General features: G+C 37.5%; 1 protein-coding gene across 3 annotated transcripts in view; it reads right to left on the bottom strand.

Annotated features, from left to right (window-relative positions):
• TPK1 (thiamin pyrophosphokinase 1) overlaps positions 1-19814 on the bottom strand; it is a 302955-nt gene that overhangs the window by 143243 nt on the left and 139898 nt on the right. For 2 of the 3 annotated variants that reach the window (XM_059478894.1, XM_059478901.1), the window contains one exon: positions 14501-14573. In XM_059478894.1, coding sequence (XP_059334877.1) covers positions 14501-14573 — 73 coding nt within the window. Of the gene's footprint in view, positions 1-6692; positions 6710-14500; positions 14574-19814 lie in introns of those variants that run through there. The other variant, XM_059478911.1, reaches the window with a different exon arrangement.

Below are 19814 nucleotides of genomic sequence, written 5' to 3'. Positions count from 1 at the left end.
TGAGAACCATATGCCTGGGTTCTTTGTTCAGAGTCAAGCTGGTTTTATCAAGTTTACAGAAGTATCTAAACTGATCATCCAAAAAGGAAAACACAAAAGTATCTTCTAAAAGAAAAGCTTTTTCTCAGTAGGTACTCAGCATGAACTCAACCCAAAAAACAATTTTGTTATTGTTCTTAAATGACATATTTACCTTCCCAGAAAACTCTGTCTAAATATGCTTCTAGTCAGTTTATTAATTTTATGCATATTTTTTTTCTTTTAGAAAATGGTGAATAATGCTTCTCAGTTTTTGTAGTGGTTTTTTGTTGTAGTTTGGTTGGGGTTTTTTTGGTTTTTTGTTGGGTATTTTTGTTGTTTTTGTTTAAAATCAAGCTGCTTTCAGATGGAAATTAGAATCAAAATAAAATGCCACAATCACTATTTCCTATTTTTAAAAACAGTTAAAGATTTTAGTTAGTTATATTTTAGTTTTCCCTGACTTCCCCTCTTGCCCTCTTTCCCAAAGCTTTAGGCAGGTTCTGTTTGGCCATGGAGTTATCATCAATAACCATGCTGCTCTCGTGAGTCAGTTTGACTTCACCTTTCTGTATTTTCTAGGTAACTGAAGTACCCATTGCTCTGTGTGGAGCTGACATAAGAGAGCTCTAATTCACCTGTATTTTAGCTCATCATCCCTCCTCCTCTTCCATGCTTCACACTTCTTAGTTTCCTTTCAGAGTTCATATGGTTATATTGGAAGTCTTGTCTTTTACCTTTTCCTTACAAATCACTTCCAGGTAGAAGTTGTTAAGACAAATGGAATGAAAATTTGCCTTCTTTTTGTTAAGTGCTAAAGCTCCTCTACAGATGGCCTTCTGTTTTCAACTTCTCAAGGCATTTTCCTTTTGAAATGCAGTTATATAAGATTTATATATAAACCTCCAAAACTGAAGTACAGTACAGACCTCACATACTTACTGTTCATCTCCACTTTTTGCAAGCCAACTTCTTATCATTCTGTCCAGAAATTACTTTGGTCCCCAAATGTACCAGAAATGTTTTACTGTCTACCAGAACAATACTGCAAATACCACATAATCTCATTTCTTCAGAGACTGCATGCTGAAATATTATCTGCCATCCACCAATCAGGTATACCTGGGTTTTACCATTTAAATTGCATTTTTTCCCCTCATGCCCATAAACATGACTTCAAACCAGCTGACCTGATTTTTAGTCCATCATAAACCTGCAAAGTAATTTCACATTAACCTTCTTTTCTTTTTAATAACGTAATATCTCTATTTAATCCTTGCCTGCCACTTCACCGTATTTCCAGCAAAGATGTAAAAATCTATCTGCATAGCAATAATAATTGGCTTAGTACTGCTATTTTGCTGCCAAGTTTCTTGTACAATAGTCAACAAAGCATTGTAGTTAGTCCTTGCTGACTTCATCCAATTTTCTAGCTGGGTTACATATATTGACCAGCTACCACTCCAATCCACATATTATTGTACTTCCCTCTCTTCCATGCTCTGGCCCTCAGTTTGGGTGTTTACCCTTTACTAAATAAAGCAATTTTGTTCCCTACAGAGACATAAATATGCTTATCTAACCACATGTTGCATTTAAAAAATAACTGATTTACTGGTTGAACTCAGGAGCTAGAGATAATGTTGATCACTTCTCATCACCAAGTACTTTATCATCATCTCATAACTCATTTTTATTCATACACTGAAAGAGAAAATAAACCATTCTACTTTTTTTCAAAACTAAGCATGGAACTGAAGTTAAATGACTACAATAAAATAATAATAATAATAAAAACTCTTTGACTCTACAGTAATCCCCCATCAAATACTTCTTTACCTTACTCTATATTCAAATGCTGAGCTAGTAAGGAGGCCAGTTCTGCCTGTTCCCCTTAACTTTCAGCAGTTCATATTTTAAAAAGCTTTTTTATCATACTTTGTATGATTTTAAACCAAACTGACAGATTTATCAAGAAAGTGCCACATTATTAATTTCAATTAAGTCTACTTTTCAAGAGAAATGAATGAATTTAGTGAAATATAAAACCTGTGGTTCTATCTTTCAAATCAGGTTTGTTGTTTTAAATTTGTGATAGTAATACAAAAGGTAGTTGCTACATATTTATTAAGTGCTGAAAAGTAAGTAGATGGCACTGTATGTTTCTCAATCAGATACTCACACAAGTGTCTGACAAGCAGACTTCAACAACTGCCTTATCTGCCAACACAGCAACTGGAAGAGACCTCGTGTCTCATCACGCTCGCTGCCTGCAGTCCTGGTTAACTGCATCCTAAACACCCTTCCACTGAATCACCAAGGACCAAAGTTGGGCTCCCTACTCCCAGGCACACAATTTTGGGCTTGAAATGTCTGGGATTTCATAGCCTCATCAATATAATTTTCAAGGATGCAGTGAACGAGGACTTTAGAAAGCATGTTTGTGTACTGCTCCACTCATTATTACACAAATACATTCAATGAAAGCATTTTTGAGGGTGCAGTTTCAAAGTCTGACTCTCCTGTAATGTTTTAATTCAGATTTTTTGTCCAGCTATAATGCTCTTACTCTATTCATACCTCAGAGAAAACACTCAGCAAGAGGTCTCAGGATCCATTATTTTAACTTAGTAAATCACTAGAAATAGTGAGAAAATAAAAGATAGTAGAGTGGGATGGCCTATAGTGAAAAAAAAATAGTCAATCTATTAATCTATTAACAGATAACAGGATTGGAAGGCATTGGACCTTACAGTAGCTTTTGTGGAACTTCTTTAAAAGTGAATTTAACCAAAAGACAGACAGTGTAAACACCAGTTATATGATATGGGGACACCTCACCTTTACAAATTTTCCTGGAATTTATCAAACCATATCATATATACCCTAACCCTTCAAAACATCTTCAGTTTGATAGTAAAAGTACATAAAAGTGATAAATAGTGCTCCCTAAGGGACCTTAAACTTTCCATGCTATTTCATTCCCAAGTCTAACCAGTCCACTACACTTTCCTCCTGCCACAGGGAGTTCTGAGTTATCCCAAAGCATCTATAGATGTCAACTTGCACTTACATTTTTCACACTATATAGAAAAAGTTCAAGAAGAACTTGTCAAAAAATGTCAAATGCAATTATTCTCTCTTTCTCATATCACTTTCATTCTCACCCTATGAATCTGCTCAAACTTCAGGTCTGCAAAGTGCATTCAGACATGGCACTGACACATCAAAACATTACACAGGGCTGTCCTGTATTCTGTCCAGGAGGACACGACCACTGGAGAATCACTGACTTTCACTCTTAAAGCTGTGTAACCTATTTCCCTGTACAAAATCCTGAAAGCCTCACCATTTGTCATAAATCTGTCTTAAATAATTTCTCCTAAATCAGCTGCAAAATTATCAATTACCTCCTTTTATTAACTATAAGAAATGATCTGAGATCTCACCATGGCTTTTGGCCTTCTCTCTGCATATGGCTGGCTTGGGGAGGATCCATCCTGAAAATCCTGCCCCAGTCAGAGAACTTGGATGGGAACAGCACTTCCCACCAGGACCCTGCTGCATGGCATTGCACTTTATCTGGAAGCCTGATGCTAAGGACTACAATCAACATTTCATCACAAACTGCAGTCAGTTGGAAGAAAACAATTATTTTTGATGAAAAAGTGTTTGGAAAGACTGTCCAGTGAAGCAAGAAGGTTGTTTTGCATTCATTGCACTGAAACTCTGATGGTTCACAGCTAGAAGTGTGCTTTTCTACAGAAGGGGAGCAAAGCAGAAAGAAACTGAGTCTGGCCACAATGAGTTATTTGCATTTCAGGATATATGAAAATCCATTGAAATACTAAAATTAGAGGGGAAGGCTATCTCTTTTGGCTGGACTGTTTCTAACTGTTCCTGGATTGTGGGAATGGCTCCTTGGCAGTCTCTGTGTGCAGCTCAGGGCTGCAAACCACAGCCAGGGCAGCCCAATGAGGGTGGCACAAGGACTGAAGCATACAGAAACTCAGTAAGTAAAGGAAAAACATGTGCTTGAATCCATTACTACCTGGAGAGAGGAGGAGTTGGCTTGTTCAAACATCACAAATTACAAAAAGTATTTGAAATCTTCTCCCCATCCCTCTCCAAGATCACGCCAAACATAGTTTTAAGCTGGAATATGGGTGAATTGATTGCAGTGATGTTAAGAAAAATGTCTCCTGCAACACCCTGCCCCTCGCATCACACACACTTGCTCAAGATCAGGTGGGACCAGAGCTCTTTTGGAGTCTCAACGGAGCTCTCAAGAAGGAAAAACACCTAAAGGAGTGTCAGACCTCCTCAACCCTCTCTCTTGCTTTATCTTATGAGTGGGAGAATACAACAGAAGTTGACCTGTGATATTCACAGTTTCCTCCTCCCCTATGGCCCACTTCTAGTCTGGGATGAGCCCAAGATACCAAGAATATAACCTTATTGAGCAAAAGATTTTGTTCAATCATTCTAGAGACCTTGCCCACATTCAGCTGTAAAAGCTGTTGCTGTCAGATCAGAAGTGCACTTCTCCAAGTATGTTAGGTATTCACGAGTACATTTATTTGCTCTAAAAAACCTGCAAAAAATAAAGGATATAGAACATGCTCTGAGGCTTGAGTATGTTCCACTACTGTAACTGTTAATATTTTCACCAGGAAATGTATCTTAAAATCCCAAAGACTGTAAACTGGTTTACTGAGTTCGGGTAATGTTAACCAGCAACTTCTGGTGAGTTGAAAATTCCTTACTTGAAGGGTTATTATCAAGTAACTGCAAAGTAAATTTACACCTCTAAAAACATATTTAAAGTCCTATTTTAACTTCAAACAAAAAGATTTCAAAAACAAACAAACAAACAAAATAAACCCCCCAAAAAACCCCAAAGAAAACCACCAAAATCCACCACTATGCACTCCTTCCTAATAAACTGAAAATCTTACTTTTAGATTAAAAAATATGGTGTCCATGTGTGTGTGCTTATTTTATCCCAGTCACTTCTTCACAAGCACAAAAAAGTGCCAGCAGATTTAATTTGCTGATGTGCCTGGGAATTTTTTTCTATTTCTATCCATTTCTCTTTCCTGCTCTCTGCTTCTACCTTTATTTTTCTTTCTTAAAATGCTTACCTTCTCCTAACTTTTTAAAGAGTCTCTGTTTTTTTCCTCAGTTTTCATTCCTCATGTTCCTCCCCCCAGCACTTCACTTTTCTTTGCTAACTCCTGTCATCACATAGGGGACTGTTTCCATTTCTAATTGTAACTCCAAATCTATTTCACTTACAGAACTTTTTATCCATGACCATCACAGCTTCTTCAACTGAGGGGAGTCCAACAGCACACCAGAATGTAAACTAACTCAGTCTTGAGACTGGCCAGATTTCAGCTGATTTTCCTGCACATCAGCTTATCAATGCTCCATCCAAGACCTGTTTACTGGACTCTGCTGAGCACTCAAGGAAAACAGGAGAATTGAAACAGACAAACAGAGCTTCAAATGAGCTTGCTGATGACAGGGAAAACAGCAAGGGTCCAAAAGTATATTACAGTCAGAAAAATAAAAGGAGAAAGTACCACGAAAGGTAGGTATGAGAAATACTCCAATTTGCAGAAATTTCCCTGCCCAGCTGCAATTAAAGCTGCCAGAATTGAAGTTCTTTCCTTCCCCTCTACCCCTGTAATGGCATTTCTCTACCACTAATATCTTCTTTCAAAAATTACATCTTAATTAAATTTCTTCCTGGTATATCTGAATGTAATTTTGACCATCTTGCACTGAATGCAGCTATAAAAACAGACCTTGTATTTTGCATGTTTTTGACAACTCAAAATTCAATTAGTAAAAATAACTATCTGTGCTCCATTAGCCACACATGAATTTTCCTGTTGGACTCTACCTCTGATTTGGTTTATAAATAAACTTCCATGGCTTGGTGAAGTAACACAGGCAAGTGCAAATTTGGCAGCTTTAGCTCATTCTTTGTCTCACTGTAAAGCTACAAAGCACTTCTCTACTTGGACAAGACACATAATTTTCTTTCTTTTCCATTTGGTGGCTGGTAGACCACTCCTCTTCTGTGTGAGCACAAGCAGACCAAATCCAACCTTATTCCAGCTGGACTGTCATTCTTGAGGTTTTGTAACTGTATTTCTGTATGTCAAGTACAAGCACCACTTGGGCAACTTCATGGAAAGTTAAGACACGCCATCCCTGGCTCATGTGTCCCAATTTATTGGGCCTTTTTAAGTTCATAGTTGTATCAAAGATGAAGAAGCAAAGGCTATGGTGGCCTTGGTGAATCTGCCTCTGGAGTCTGGAGGTGAGGGAGAATGATCCTGAGCAGCCCACACACTCCTTTTGAAGCAAGGGAACTCACTCTCCACCATGTTTACTACAGGTCCCTCAAAGCATGTCAGAAGCATTCTTCCTCCTCTTCTTCCTCCTTCTCCTCCAGCCCACTCACAAACCTTCCTACCTCAAAATGAGCAACAGATTGCATCGTTTCACTATGCTTCTGAAATGAGAGCTGACTGCCCTTTGACAAGATGCACAATGGAATCATTTGCACAGGCTGACAAGCTGCTTCTAAAAATACTTAAAAATGGTAACATCAGGATTTTAGGCATCACTTTTCTGGGTTAATGATCATGTTTGAGTACCTGTTTCTGGCCAGATTTGTGCTTTGGCTGGCTCGTGAGCTGCCATACAACAGAATCAAGCTCATAAATCCCACAGGACATTTGGGCTAACTTGAGCTTGCAGCAACGTTTGATGAGCTTTGAGGTTGTAGGTTCTGCAGCTTTGCTGGAGTCTGGTCTAATTAGGAGTCCATATGCAAAGACACTGAACCCTGTGCTCTGGGAACAATTTTCTCTTAAATTCTCTAAAAAAAAAAAAAAAGAAAATAATAGATGTATAAATCCCATTTACATCTAAAATGACCTATAATCTGAGTCTTCAGCCTCTAGTACCATATCAAAGTTGTCTCTTTTGTGTGAAGAGGCTTAATCACAAAATAACAGCTCAATTTTCTTCTCCAGATTAAGCTGTCATTGTTTTAAATACCTTTTTTATTCCTTGCACTGGAAATGAAGTTCATTCAATGCATTTCTATTTTTTAAACTTTTCTGTTATTTTCTCCATCACAGGGTGACAGATCAGAGTAATGACTTCTTTCAGAGATTAACACCAGATTAAATTTTTTAAAACTCTTGAAAGTAACTCAAATGTCTAATGCAATATAGATTCTACCCTTTCCCTTCCTCGGGCCATAACCAATGGAAGGGAGAAATAAATCTTATACTGCAACATAATATTAAACTGAAATTGGATGCAAGACTAAAATACCACCACCATCATTTTTGTTATATGGTGCACTGTTTTCTTCCATATTCTACTGTGAAGCAGTTGAGCTCCAGCTAAAGAACTTGCAAGAAAAAAGCAAACAACTTGTAATGAGGAAATAATTGTCATTTCAAACCTAAGCAAAAGAAAGACAAACCACCTCAAATAAAAGTTTGGTCTCTTAATTTCTATATGCTGTAGCTAAAAGCTAAATTACAAGCTGCAAAATACTGCAAAGGAAAATAGAATGATACTTTTTTTAAGTAGTGAGAACTTGGTCAAATTAAATTCTCAAATCTCCTGTGTAAATTAGGGACCGACTCAGGCTCTAATAAACACATATAGTAGCTTTCAGTGACCTCAAAACTATGAGAACCTCACTGATATTACATCTTACAACAGAAGTAGGACTTAGCTGTTTCTTCAGGTTCAAAAGGAGTGATGTGCAACTCAGAAAGAAAGAACAAACATTACTTAGAAAGATGCAGGCCTACATAATTGAATTTGTTTTGACTTCCCCACCCTGTGCTCCCAAATCTCATCTGCATTTAAACAGATACAGTGAAAGCATAAAGAGTGGTCTAGAACTGGACATACTTTTTTAGAGATTGTTTTTTAAAGGCACATAAAGAACAGCTCAGTGCAAGCTCAGAGTCCTGAAATTCTTTGCTTTAAGAAAAATTCTTTTCAACAGGAGTTTCCAGACATTTTACCTATATTAACTCAGCAGGACATAAAACATCTGTAAAGACTGATTTAGCTTAATTTTAGGCTGTAAATTTGATGGCATATGCCATATTTCTCTGGCTTAGTTGTGCACACACCCCATCATACCTATGGGAATGCTAGTCACTAAGGACAATCATTCCAATAAAGCAGAACTGCACTGACAAGGAGGTTGATATATATTTATCCACTCTTTATCACAATAGAGGACACTCAAATATAACTATCAAAAAGTAAAGCTAAAGCCAAAAAAATCCAAAAGACAATTTTTTCTTAACTGCGAACAAACTAGGGAACACATTGCCAAGGAAATTTTTTTTGTTTGTTTGTTTGTTTTTTATTCTATTTATTTTTGGGGGGTTTTTTGGTGGATACTTGCATTCTCATCAATGTAGGGTGAAGAAAAGGGAGTAGACTAATTTTGGGGACAATTAAATCAATCTGTGAAGCTATTAAACAAAAAGACACAGGAAATCTTTAAGCAATACATTGGAGCATGATAAAAAACTGTATCAAAGGAGCCCCACTGTGCATACTTTTGCTTTCAACAGTATTCCATCCTGGCCCAGTTGAATGAACCTTTGATCTGACCTAGTGTGACTGTCTGTCATGTTCACCTTTACAAAAGTGGCACCAAGCACAGAATCTCATACAGATTTGTGACATATCTGGAACATCAAGATACTGTTACTTTCATTTAGCATGAATAAGAGATCCACATAACCAGACTCACCCAGACAAGTCATTTGAAAACACAATCTTGACAAGACCTCTGACATACTCTTCAAGAATGGAACCATTTGTGAAAGCTCCTATTAACATGACTAAGGCATCCAAAAAGCTTTCAGTCTAAAATCCTAAATTGCACATGCAGTAATTCACAGTTTGAATTATTAATATCAGGACCATACCAGATTTACAAATAATTTTGATTTAAAGAACCTATATCTATATTAAGACACTAAGACACTTTCAATAAATGTACATCAGTAGGAAATAAACTACAACTTGGATCTAAGTCCAGGTGGCACTAGGCACTCTCAACACATCAGAAGGAGATGATGCTTTTTATACATGTCAAAAGTATACATACTTATATACACCTAATATATACATATAAACACATGTATGTATAATACATATATATGTAACATATATGTATTAATATATACTTAATATATACTTATATACACTTTACATATACATATAATATATATAGGAGTATATATACTTTTATACACAGCACTTTTTATATTTGTCAAAAATGTTGCCAGCAGAATGATATATATATAAACATATTAACCAAGGGATTGCTTGGAAGCTCAAGTAGTGAATGTCAAGCAGAAGTAGCCAGTGAAAGAGTAAGATTGAATTTGTTTCAGATCCTCTTGCACAAATTTTAGATTTCCCTCTGAAACCTTAAAACATTTCACAAAGGAACCAGGGCCTAAAATAAACCATGTTTTTCTTAGATAACTGTTCAGTCTAACAAGAATGCTGTAAATGAGTCAAGCATTTTAAATCTGAAGTTTCATCCTATATTAAAAATTAGTAGTAGAAAAAAACATAACATTCAGAGATAAAAGATAAATTAAAATAGGCACATAAAAACTTAATGGTTTTCTTTATTTTAAATTATAGTAATATAACTCAGGCAAATCAATTAACACTGTGATTTCATAAAATTACTAAACTGTTTGGCCTTGGAAAGCAAGCAGGAAACATGGCCTAAAACATACAGTTTATCCAGAAAGTGTAGAAGTTAGAGAGACATAAAAGCACTACCTCAGTGTTACCAACACATTTTGTAAATCTAATTATAGGTGCATCATCGAAGAACAAAAATACAATACCCACACCCTATCTATTAAACTTTTTTACAGCCTTGATAAGCATTAGCCCTGGAAATGAAAATAGAAAGTGCTACAGCTGCAGAACTGCCTGCAAAAATAAGCAGCTCTAAGGGACTTAAAAAGAAAAAAAAAATAGGAAAAGAAGTGGATTTGTAAATAAATTCACAGCATTTAATTACAGATCTGAAGTAGAGCCTGCTAAGTCTGCAGCAGCCTTTCAAGGCACATGAAGTTTGCTTGGTGGGAAAGCCAAACCGGATTTTTAATAAATAGCATAGCCTGGATTTCAAAGAACATTGGATTCAACCTGCTGCTTCTCGTTGTAAGCACAGATTTGGTGTTATTTTAGATAATGTCTCTGGACTTAAGACTTCAGAAACAGAACCTTGTTTGAGGCATAACAATACAAGCGGCTGCTTTAACTTCAAAGCAATGTTTAAAAGGTTTCAATAATAGAAACATTCAGCTAAAGAAAGAAAAGGATGAAACTCCAATGACAGAAATATCACCACAAATCCTCCCTGCTTTGTGCAGTGTCATTTCCAATGCACTTCAGACTATACAGTGCATCTATTATGGGATCACATGAACATGCATATTTATCATGAAAGTACAAAACCTCCTCTCAATTTCTATTTTAACAATGACAGAAAATACACAGAATAAAGAATACTAAATTGCTATTCTTTATCCTTCATTTATAGTGCAATATGATTTTAAATATGACATTTCATTTTCAGTTGTGCTTAAGTTTTATCCAGTTTTAACATTATTTAATTCTAAGAAATGGAGGAAATAATCTCTAATATTTTAATAAATTTTAATAGAGGACTACAAGTATATTCTTGACAAGCTAATGAGGCAAAACCAAGACCACAGAAAATAAAACGTAAAGCTGAATAACCTCTGACACATGCTTACTTATTCTCTCCCAAAAGGAATGCTTAACTCCTTACTTACACATCCCACTCAGAAATCTGTTACACAGTTTTTTTCCAAAACAGGACTTTTGCCTTTAGGTCTCTTCACTGTGGCATATGACACCTAACAGAGATAAAACGGATTTTTTACTTCATGCTTATAAACTTTGTTTAAATAAGGTTCCCCAATACAATAGGGATTGTCCTCCTAAAGGGAAAATGGAAACACTTGTCTTGTAATCCCTACTCAAATAAAAACACCAGAGCAACTGGCTTAAATATGGCATATTCCCTTGGCTTTGGGAATCTGTATGTCATGTCTTCCTATAGTGACAAAAATCTCCTTGCTTTCATCACTTAAATGAGGTAGAAAAACTTCTGAGTCCAGGAGCAACGTCCTGGTATGAAGCTGGTGTGATGAGGAGTCAGGCTGTTGCTGCGTTGTGAGGATGACACAACTGCTATAGACAACTCTTCCCACAACAATTCGTTTCAGGCACGGAGTTTAACACACCCCACTACTTACCCAGCACTACATTGGGCTGTCTTTGACACAAGCACTTGCACATGATTATGTTTTATAGCTCAGCAATTAACATCCATAAGCTTTACTAGAAAAAAGCAACACTTAAGCAGTGGCAGGATTTCTTCAGATAGGTGGAAAATGTCACAATGCATTAATTTCTGCCAATATAGGTAGCCTTTGTAAAATGATAAAAGGGAATACTTGAAATAATACAGTAATATTATCGAATGATAGTGGCCTCTGGGTGTTGGTCTCTGGGTGCAATCTGCACATGGGTAAGGAAGGATGGTATGGGAAGCAACCCTAATTGACAACATGATGCTTCCCTAAATTCAATGGTGCTACACTGATCTATTCACCTGAAGGTCTCCCACAACCTCTTTTAAGCAGCACTATTATATTTGGGGTCATGAGCACATACAGCATTTCCAGAAGACAGGGACTTTGGAAATTGGCTGGACTACAGTGGGTGTTTTACTGAACAAGATGCTTTACAAGAAAAGAAATATACACCTCTCTCCAGTTTCTGTGTTCTATTACATTTTTTGCTCAAATTCTCCTTAGACACTCATCCATATTTACCATTCTAATTTTCTGACTACGGGAAGTTAATTTAAAAATGAAAAAAAAATTCCTACAATGTACACTTAAAATTCTGAAGTCTATCTGCATTTTACTCCATCTTATATGAAGACCCCAGGCAAGGATTCTGTAGGCTAGATGATTCTGTTCATTACACCTTTAAAATCCTCATTAATTACTTCTTTCTTTACAACCTATCAGCTTAGTCCTTGCACAGATGTATTAACTCTGTATGAAGCAGAAAGATTCACTATGTGTTCACAGAGAAGATGTAAACTGTGCATCACCAGTGAGATGCAACTAAGCTGACAAAAAGGATGCTATGGCCAGAAAGTAATCCCTCTGAAAAAGGGTAAAACCTACTGTATTCTTCCACCTCCTACCTTTTCCATCTCCCCTCTCTCTGTTGAATGATCCTTAACTTCCATTCTTTGGTAGGACTTACCTACCTACCAGCATGCTGTTCCATGTAAGCATTAATCGCAGATCCATAGAATGGTTCAGGTTGGAAGAAACCCTAAAGAACATCAAGTTCCATGGGCAGGGACACCTTCCACTAGACCAGCTTGCTCAGAGTCCCATCTGCAACCTGGCCTTGAACACTGCCAAGGGTGAGGCAACCACAGCTTCTCTGGGCAACCTCTTCCAGTGTCTCACCACCCTCACAATAAAGAAACTCTTTCTAATATCAAATCTAAACCTACTATCAATTTGAAGCCATTCCCACTAATTCTGTCACCATATGCTCTTGTAAAAAGTCTCCAACTTTCTTTTATGCTCTCTTCAGGTACTGAAAGGTTGCAGTTAGGTCACTCTGAAGCCTTCTATTTTCCAGTCTGAACCATCCCAATTCTCTCAGCCTTTCCTCATCTCCTGATCTCTTCACCCCACTAATCATCTTCATGGCCTCCTCTGGACTCACTCCAGCAGGTCCGTGTTGGGACCCCAGAGCTGATGCAGCCCTGCAGGTGGGCTCTCACCAGAGAGGAGCAGAGGGGCAGAATCCCCTCTCTCTCCCCTCTGCCCACGCTGCTTTGGAGGCAGCCCAGGGCACGTTTGTGTCTCTGGGTGTGAGTGCCCATGGCTGGGTCATGTCCAGCCTCTCATCCAGCAGCACCCCCAGGGCCTTCTCCCCAGGGCTGCTCCCCCTCTGCCCATCCCCCAGCCTGTGCTGGTACTGGGGTTGCCCATATCCATGTCAAACAGAGTAGAGCATTTTGCAGTTTCCCCTTTTACAGACTCACAGAAGAAGCTGAGTTTGAAGGGACCCACAAGGATCAGTGAGTCCAACTCCCAGCCCTGCACAGCATCATCCCCAAGAGTCACACCATGTGCCCAAAACTGTTGTCCAAATACCTCTTGAATTCATTTATTCACAGATCATGAATTTTCAGTCTGTAATGAATACTATTAACCTAAATCTTTTCATCCTATTTTCACTTCCCAAGCTGTAATTTAGATTCCTGAGCATTTTTCTTGAGCAGTTCTCCTAGAGATGAACAGCCATCAGACATTTCTCCATCCTAAAAATGAGGTAGAATATGGAAAGCGCTCAGAGAGAGAATATAACCCTGCTCTACACACTACTCCAGCCTTCCCCTCACAGTTTGAAACCTTTTTGCCTAATCATTTGATCCCAAATCCATCAGGGAAGATTTTAGGCAAATTTCATTCATATACATGAATCAGCAGCAGACTAAGTCAACTACTTCAGAAGGATCAAACACTCCTCTTCAAGTGCAGCCTGCTGCAAAGGTAAGCTGGCCTGTCAAGGCAACCTCTGAATTTGCAGAAGCCTGCTGTCCAAGATGCTAGGGTGAAGAACTGTGCTCATCACAAAAGCCTTAACAAGTAGGCAGGTGACGTGTTAAACACCAAAGAGTCAGGTAAAGGCAGGACTTCGAGCCCTAAGACCTGAGAAAAGTGAGTTTACATTTATGCTGCTCACTGGAAATAAATTAACACAAGCAGGAATTTATCCAATAACTCATTAAGGAGGACATTCCACCAGTGTAGCAGAAGTAGTTGACTGCAATTCAATGCTTCAGTGGGTGAGGAAAGAGACAGATTTCCCATCTGCAGCTTTCCTCTAAAAATGTGAAGTCATATCCTACGAACAGCACACCAAGAAACTCTCTCTAGAAAGTATGTGGATACCCACCAGGTGGGAATCATGGTGAGTTAATCCTTATTTCTCTGTATCTCACCATGCAAAAGAAGTCACAGATTTTTCAGGAAGTTTTATCCTAGTTTCTAGATGCTGTAATCTCTACCACCATATGATCTATCTCATCACCTGATACTATGGCAACTCACCCAGGTTTCTGGCATACTGCACCTCCTGTGTTTATTTTAGTACAGTACCACAAAGCACAACTTCTGAGCTTCTCAGGTGTTTGCAACTGAAGCCTCGAAGGTAGCAATGAAGCCAGAATCACTTCATGACCAACTGGAGCACTAATGGCTTGGATCTTATAATGCTCTATCACAGAAAAACTCAAAGGGATTTAATTTACCTTGACCTTGTAGTACTCCTTGACTTCAGGCTGAATGGAATCAAAATCACCACTGATGTAATCAGGCAAGAAGCTGAAAGGAGAGCAATGAGCAGTGAAATGAAAAAATAATCCATCTTATTATATTTAAAATTTATTTTCTCAAGAGTACTATGGGCTACAAGCATTAATCTTCATAAAGGAATATGTGTTCCCTAAAAATCATGTTCAAACAAGTTGATGTGAGGTGATACAAAAAAAGGTAACAAACAAAATGTAAAACTGGGAAATCCATTGTCCCTTTTCTGAGGGAGCAGCACATTACTTAGATGCTTATATATCTCTCTTACTTAGATGCTTATATATCTCTCTGGGTCAGCAAGACTGGTCCTATTTGCCTGGTCCTAGAAAGGCAACTTTCAAATATCTTTCAAATGTATCATTCAGTCAGCAAAGTATTTGAAATAGCATATCTGAGTGCTGTACATCAAGCCTCAGAGGATATAATTTGTCAGAAGATGATGATGATGATGCTTCTTGGACAGCTGGTATGCCATAAACGTTTCAAGGATTTGTATTTTAGTTGTTAGTGATGTCATCTCATTTCTACTCTTCTCAATTATTAAAAATAATCCCAAAATATGGAAGCCAAATGCTCAGTGATTTTTAACTCACGTGAACTTAATTTCAACTCCTAACCATCATTTGTACAGTAATATTGCTGCAAAGCACATAGAAATAATTTTGTGATATTTATCTTATTTTGCCACATGTAGCTTTTTAATTGCAGAATGCTTAAAAATATTTATTGCATAAATTCATGTCAAATTGATAATGAAACTTCCCCTGTGCTATAGAAAGAACAGTGTAAGAGTATCTTTTGAAAGAATATCAATGCCCCCAAAACACTCAACACCGCTTTCCATCTCGCACAATTTCTTGATTTTAAAGAAGCAGCTGACAGGTGAGAGAGTGTTTCCACTGTTTCAATAGATAAGGCTGCACTGAGTTCTGAAAGTAAAGTTGTGATTTTAGTTAACTACATGGCTACCATACTTTACAAGGGGGATGACAGTTCATCAGCAAATTAGTTTCCAGCTTAAACTTTGTTACAAGGAATTGAGCAGAGCATATTGGGACATATTTTTTCTGCCACATGATTTCAGAAGAATGCTGCAGGGCCTAGAAACTCCTCATATCAGTAAAACTTATAAAAATCTCATGTTCTGTGTCCATGCAGAGATTTCAAAAGAGACATGTGGTCACTGGCAACCACTGGTTTTCTTTGACCTGAAAGCTGCTCCAGTAGAAGCTGGTAAGTACAAGTGCTGTGAGTTAGCTCATGTGCAACTATGGCATTTCAAATTCCCTGCTGTCCACCATTACTAAGGTTGTTATAAAAGGATATCTTCTAAAAAGAATCCCTCCAGAAGTGATGGTCCAACACGCACTGCAGTGAGAAGGGCAGTCCCTGCTGCACTGGGTTTGACTGAGGACACAGGAATTAAGTAGGAGAAATGCAAATGCTTTAGTGCTCTGTTTCATATGCTTCCATCAGCATGGTTCAAAACTAAACAGAAAATTAGGTTTAGTCCTTCATTGTAAAGACTGATCTTTCCAATGTACAAAAAATATCACATTTTCAAAAGTCAAAATTTAAATAGGTGTTTTTTTTTACCTTTCCATGAGTTCCCTAATGAAATATTACTGAATACAACAAGCCTACAAACTTGTAGGTATTCTCTTTCAATTTGTTATTTTATAATTATTTCTTCCTGACTGAAACAGAGCCATTAAAAGTAAACTCACTCTAGGCATTTCAGTGGTGGCCCTGAATGCAAGCCCTGAAGGTGTTCCAGCAGGCTGGGCAGGAAGAACAGCAGCCAGTTGTCATGGAATGCTGGCTTGGTATGACATAGACATCCACTGTGATGAAAAAGCTGTTTATCTTACTCAAATGCCATATATAAATCCAAAAGTGTCTTTCCTTTTTATTTTTTTCCCTCTCTACAGCAGCTACAAATGGCAGTGCTTTTAAATAATTAACTATTTCTCCTGAATGCTTCAAGAGATATAAGTGGGAGAAGAATTAGCCAATAAAAAAGGTGCCTTCTAAGAATCAAGTGCTCATTCAGAGCTTTTGTTCTCATCCAAAATGAAACTATTTCAAATCAAAATCTAGTTTGAACTTTTCCAAGCAGAAGGAACAGGCACTTCAGTTGCACTTTCCATGGGCTCTGCTGGGGTTCCTGGCTGTGCTTCCAGAACATGTCTCCTCTGCCAGGAAGCTCTAGGTCCATTTGCAACATATCCTCTCTAAATCACTCACTTGGAGCAACCACAAAACCAGAAGTGACTAAAGGAAATAACGAGATGTGACTGGGGACCTCAAAATTTCAAGATGTCTAAGCCTCCCATTAATGATCATGAAGAGAAGAATTCCTTCTTCTTTTCTCCTTCTCTTTTAGAAAGAGCAGAAACAAGGAATGTTCAGAAAGTCATGCCTGATGAATTAAAAAAAAATATAGTAAATCTCAACTCCACTGTCTGTCTCACAGACATGAAAAAATATGTCTGCTTAATCTTCAGAGGGAGGATGGCTGCCCTTTGTAGCTCACTGACTATACAAACTAGAAAAAGTGTGGAAGAGGTTTTACAGTTTTTACAGAGAGAAGTTTGATAAGAGGATTCACATTTACCCCTGAAAGAATTCTCTACCAAGGTTGTTGACATAGAAACCAAGAAAGAAAGAAGGATAAATAGGAGCAAGCTGCAACTGCCTACTCCAATAAGCACTTTGTTTGTCTCCCGTGACCAGTGAGTACAGCGCAAACTTATGGGTTTTGTAAGAATGTATAAAGAGCATGCATGTTATAATAAAAACAGGTTTGAAGCCTTCTGAAAATGGAGTGTGTTGCTTTCTATTTTCTCTTTCTCAACTACGACACAAAAGTAAGGCAACATTCAGTATAGAGTCAAAGGCTGCATTTGACACAGTCCTTTTTGAGTTCTGTGAAACAAATTTCTTGATCCAGGTGAACAGATTTGAGTCAAAGCTCTTTCCAACAAACACAAGTGAACAAAGCTCATGGTGTGAAGAATTCTTCTTGACTGACTAACCTCAGAGATTAGCACTGATATAGAAATAGGGGAAATAGTTGAGAGTTCGTTCTACGGAAAAAAACTTCATACTAAAGCAACTCAATAATATTTTTTAATAATTTTGTTTCACTTGTTTGCTTCCATATAGTTTTGTATTTACTCCCGAGTACAGACTGGTGCAGGAGAACAGGCTTGGGAGAATCACACATCAAGCTTACTTCTATTTGAGTGGAAGAAATGATGTCAGGAGAAAAGTAGCAAGAAAAGCCTCTCCATAAAAGTTAAAACAGCTGCCCTTATTTAAAGTACAGATTAAAACCAGGTATTATATTAGTCTAACCCATGTTTTCCTGCCCTCTGAACTGAAATTAATGAATAATTCTTATTCTGATGCATAACTGTATTGAAGATGACATATTTCAGTGACATATCTGACACACATCCTTTAGTGAAGGAGTCTAACATTTTGCCCATGATGGCAAAATATGTCTTTAATTCCTAGTGCAATTTAAAATTTTAATTTCTAAGCAGTCTTGATGATGCAGTCTACTGCATTTCAGAACCATATTTTATCAGTCTCATTAGCTATTAATTATCACTATGCATATAAGGTCATGACCAGCTCAGCTGGCTTGATTCTCTGCTGCTTTATATTGACATATATCAGGAGTGAGCCAAATTCTTAATCCTAATGGGACTAAAAGTTCAAAATTCATGTGAGATCAGCCTAGTCTACAAAGTCTTTTCTAGAGCTGTCAAGAAGCATAACACCAGGCAATGAGCAACAAAAAAATCTTCAGAGGTTTAGGCTAACTGGAGTTTTTCTCACTCTTCAATCTCTTTTTTGTTTTTCTGCATGTTGAGGGGTTTATTCTGTTTGGATTAAGTTGTGTTCTTTCTGTTGTTCTTTGGACTTGCCTTTTGTTTTCCTCATCAGGGTCTTTTAGAATCATACTGCATCCATCTGAAATGAGTATGGAGTCACGAGGGCCAGGATTACTTTCAGATAAGGACCCAAAGGCACTTCCATGCCAGACTGCTTATCTTTTATCTAACTTCTTTTTACACAAAACCCCTATAGTTTCCACATAGAACCTTTAGAAGTTTACCTAGCATAGGAAGGAAAAACAACGCTATTTCTCAGCGGTTAGGAGATGGATACCAGCTAGATGATTTATACAAACTGGGTAAAGGCTGAATGTTGACTGAACAGTTTTATGAACTCTCAGGACCCCGGGCTGGAAAACAGGGGGGAAAAAAGAGAGATTCCAGCAAGTTTGACATAGTTTCCATTTACCCCAGTAAATTTTTAGTCACTAGCACCATAAAGCAGCAATTGATTCTTATCATAGACAGATTACAAAATAAATAAAAGCTATTATACTGTGAGGTTCAGCAAACAAGAACAACTGTGCCTTTTTCCTTCAAGTAATACATCTAATAGACACAGCAATATTGTTTTTAAATATTCAGCACTAATGTACACTAACATTTAGCATATTTAACACTAGTGTTAAATTTAAAACATCAGAATGTTTGCTTCTTTATTCACTCATTTTAAGAATTCAGTGTGAAGTGTAAAATATGCTTTTTCACACAGTTATGAAAAAAAAAAAAAACACAAAAACCCACACAAAATGATCACACTGTAGCAGTTTATACCAAAAAAACCCATGCTGCCTTCTTAAATAAAATGCTTGGGCATAACTGCTCAGCTCTATCATTAATTCAAAGTTACAGTTTCCTAGTACTATTGACTTTTCTTGTGATGCAGCTCCTTTAGCACATAATTGCATGCAATTAACCTTTTTTAAACAAATGTTAACATCAGAGACATGAGCATTTAAAGGCAGTATCTGCACACCATTTTATTCCTTCAGCTACAGCACAGAAAATAATCCCATGCAGACAAACCATGTGTTCCCAGCTGTATCATCTGAGGGCACTGACTGGGTTCCCTATATTTTTTCTTCACTACTAAAAATAAATTTGAAACTGGGTATCTTTTACCCTGGACTGATAGGCACACACAAGCTACATCCCTGTGGAATAAAAACCAGTGAGGACAAAATGCTGCAGACTGAACATGAAGCAAAGCCAGCTCTGACTTTTGTAAGCATCTAGCACTTGGGAATACAGAAGATAAAACTCTCTAGCACTACTTCAGGATAAGCATTAAAATCACAGTTTAACAAAAACAAAAACTACTTAAATCTAAAACAAAATGTAATGG

The sequence above is a fragment of the Ammospiza nelsoni genome, chromosome 1, assembly GCF_027579445.1.
Source record: "Ammospiza nelsoni isolate bAmmNel1 chromosome 1, bAmmNel1.pri, whole genome shotgun sequence".
Taxonomy (NCBI): Eukaryota; Metazoa; Chordata; class Aves; order Passeriformes; family Passerellidae; genus Ammospiza; species Ammospiza nelsoni.
The sequence above is the reverse complement of the archived record's forward strand: the minus strand, read 5'-3'. Positions and strand labels throughout refer to the sequence as shown.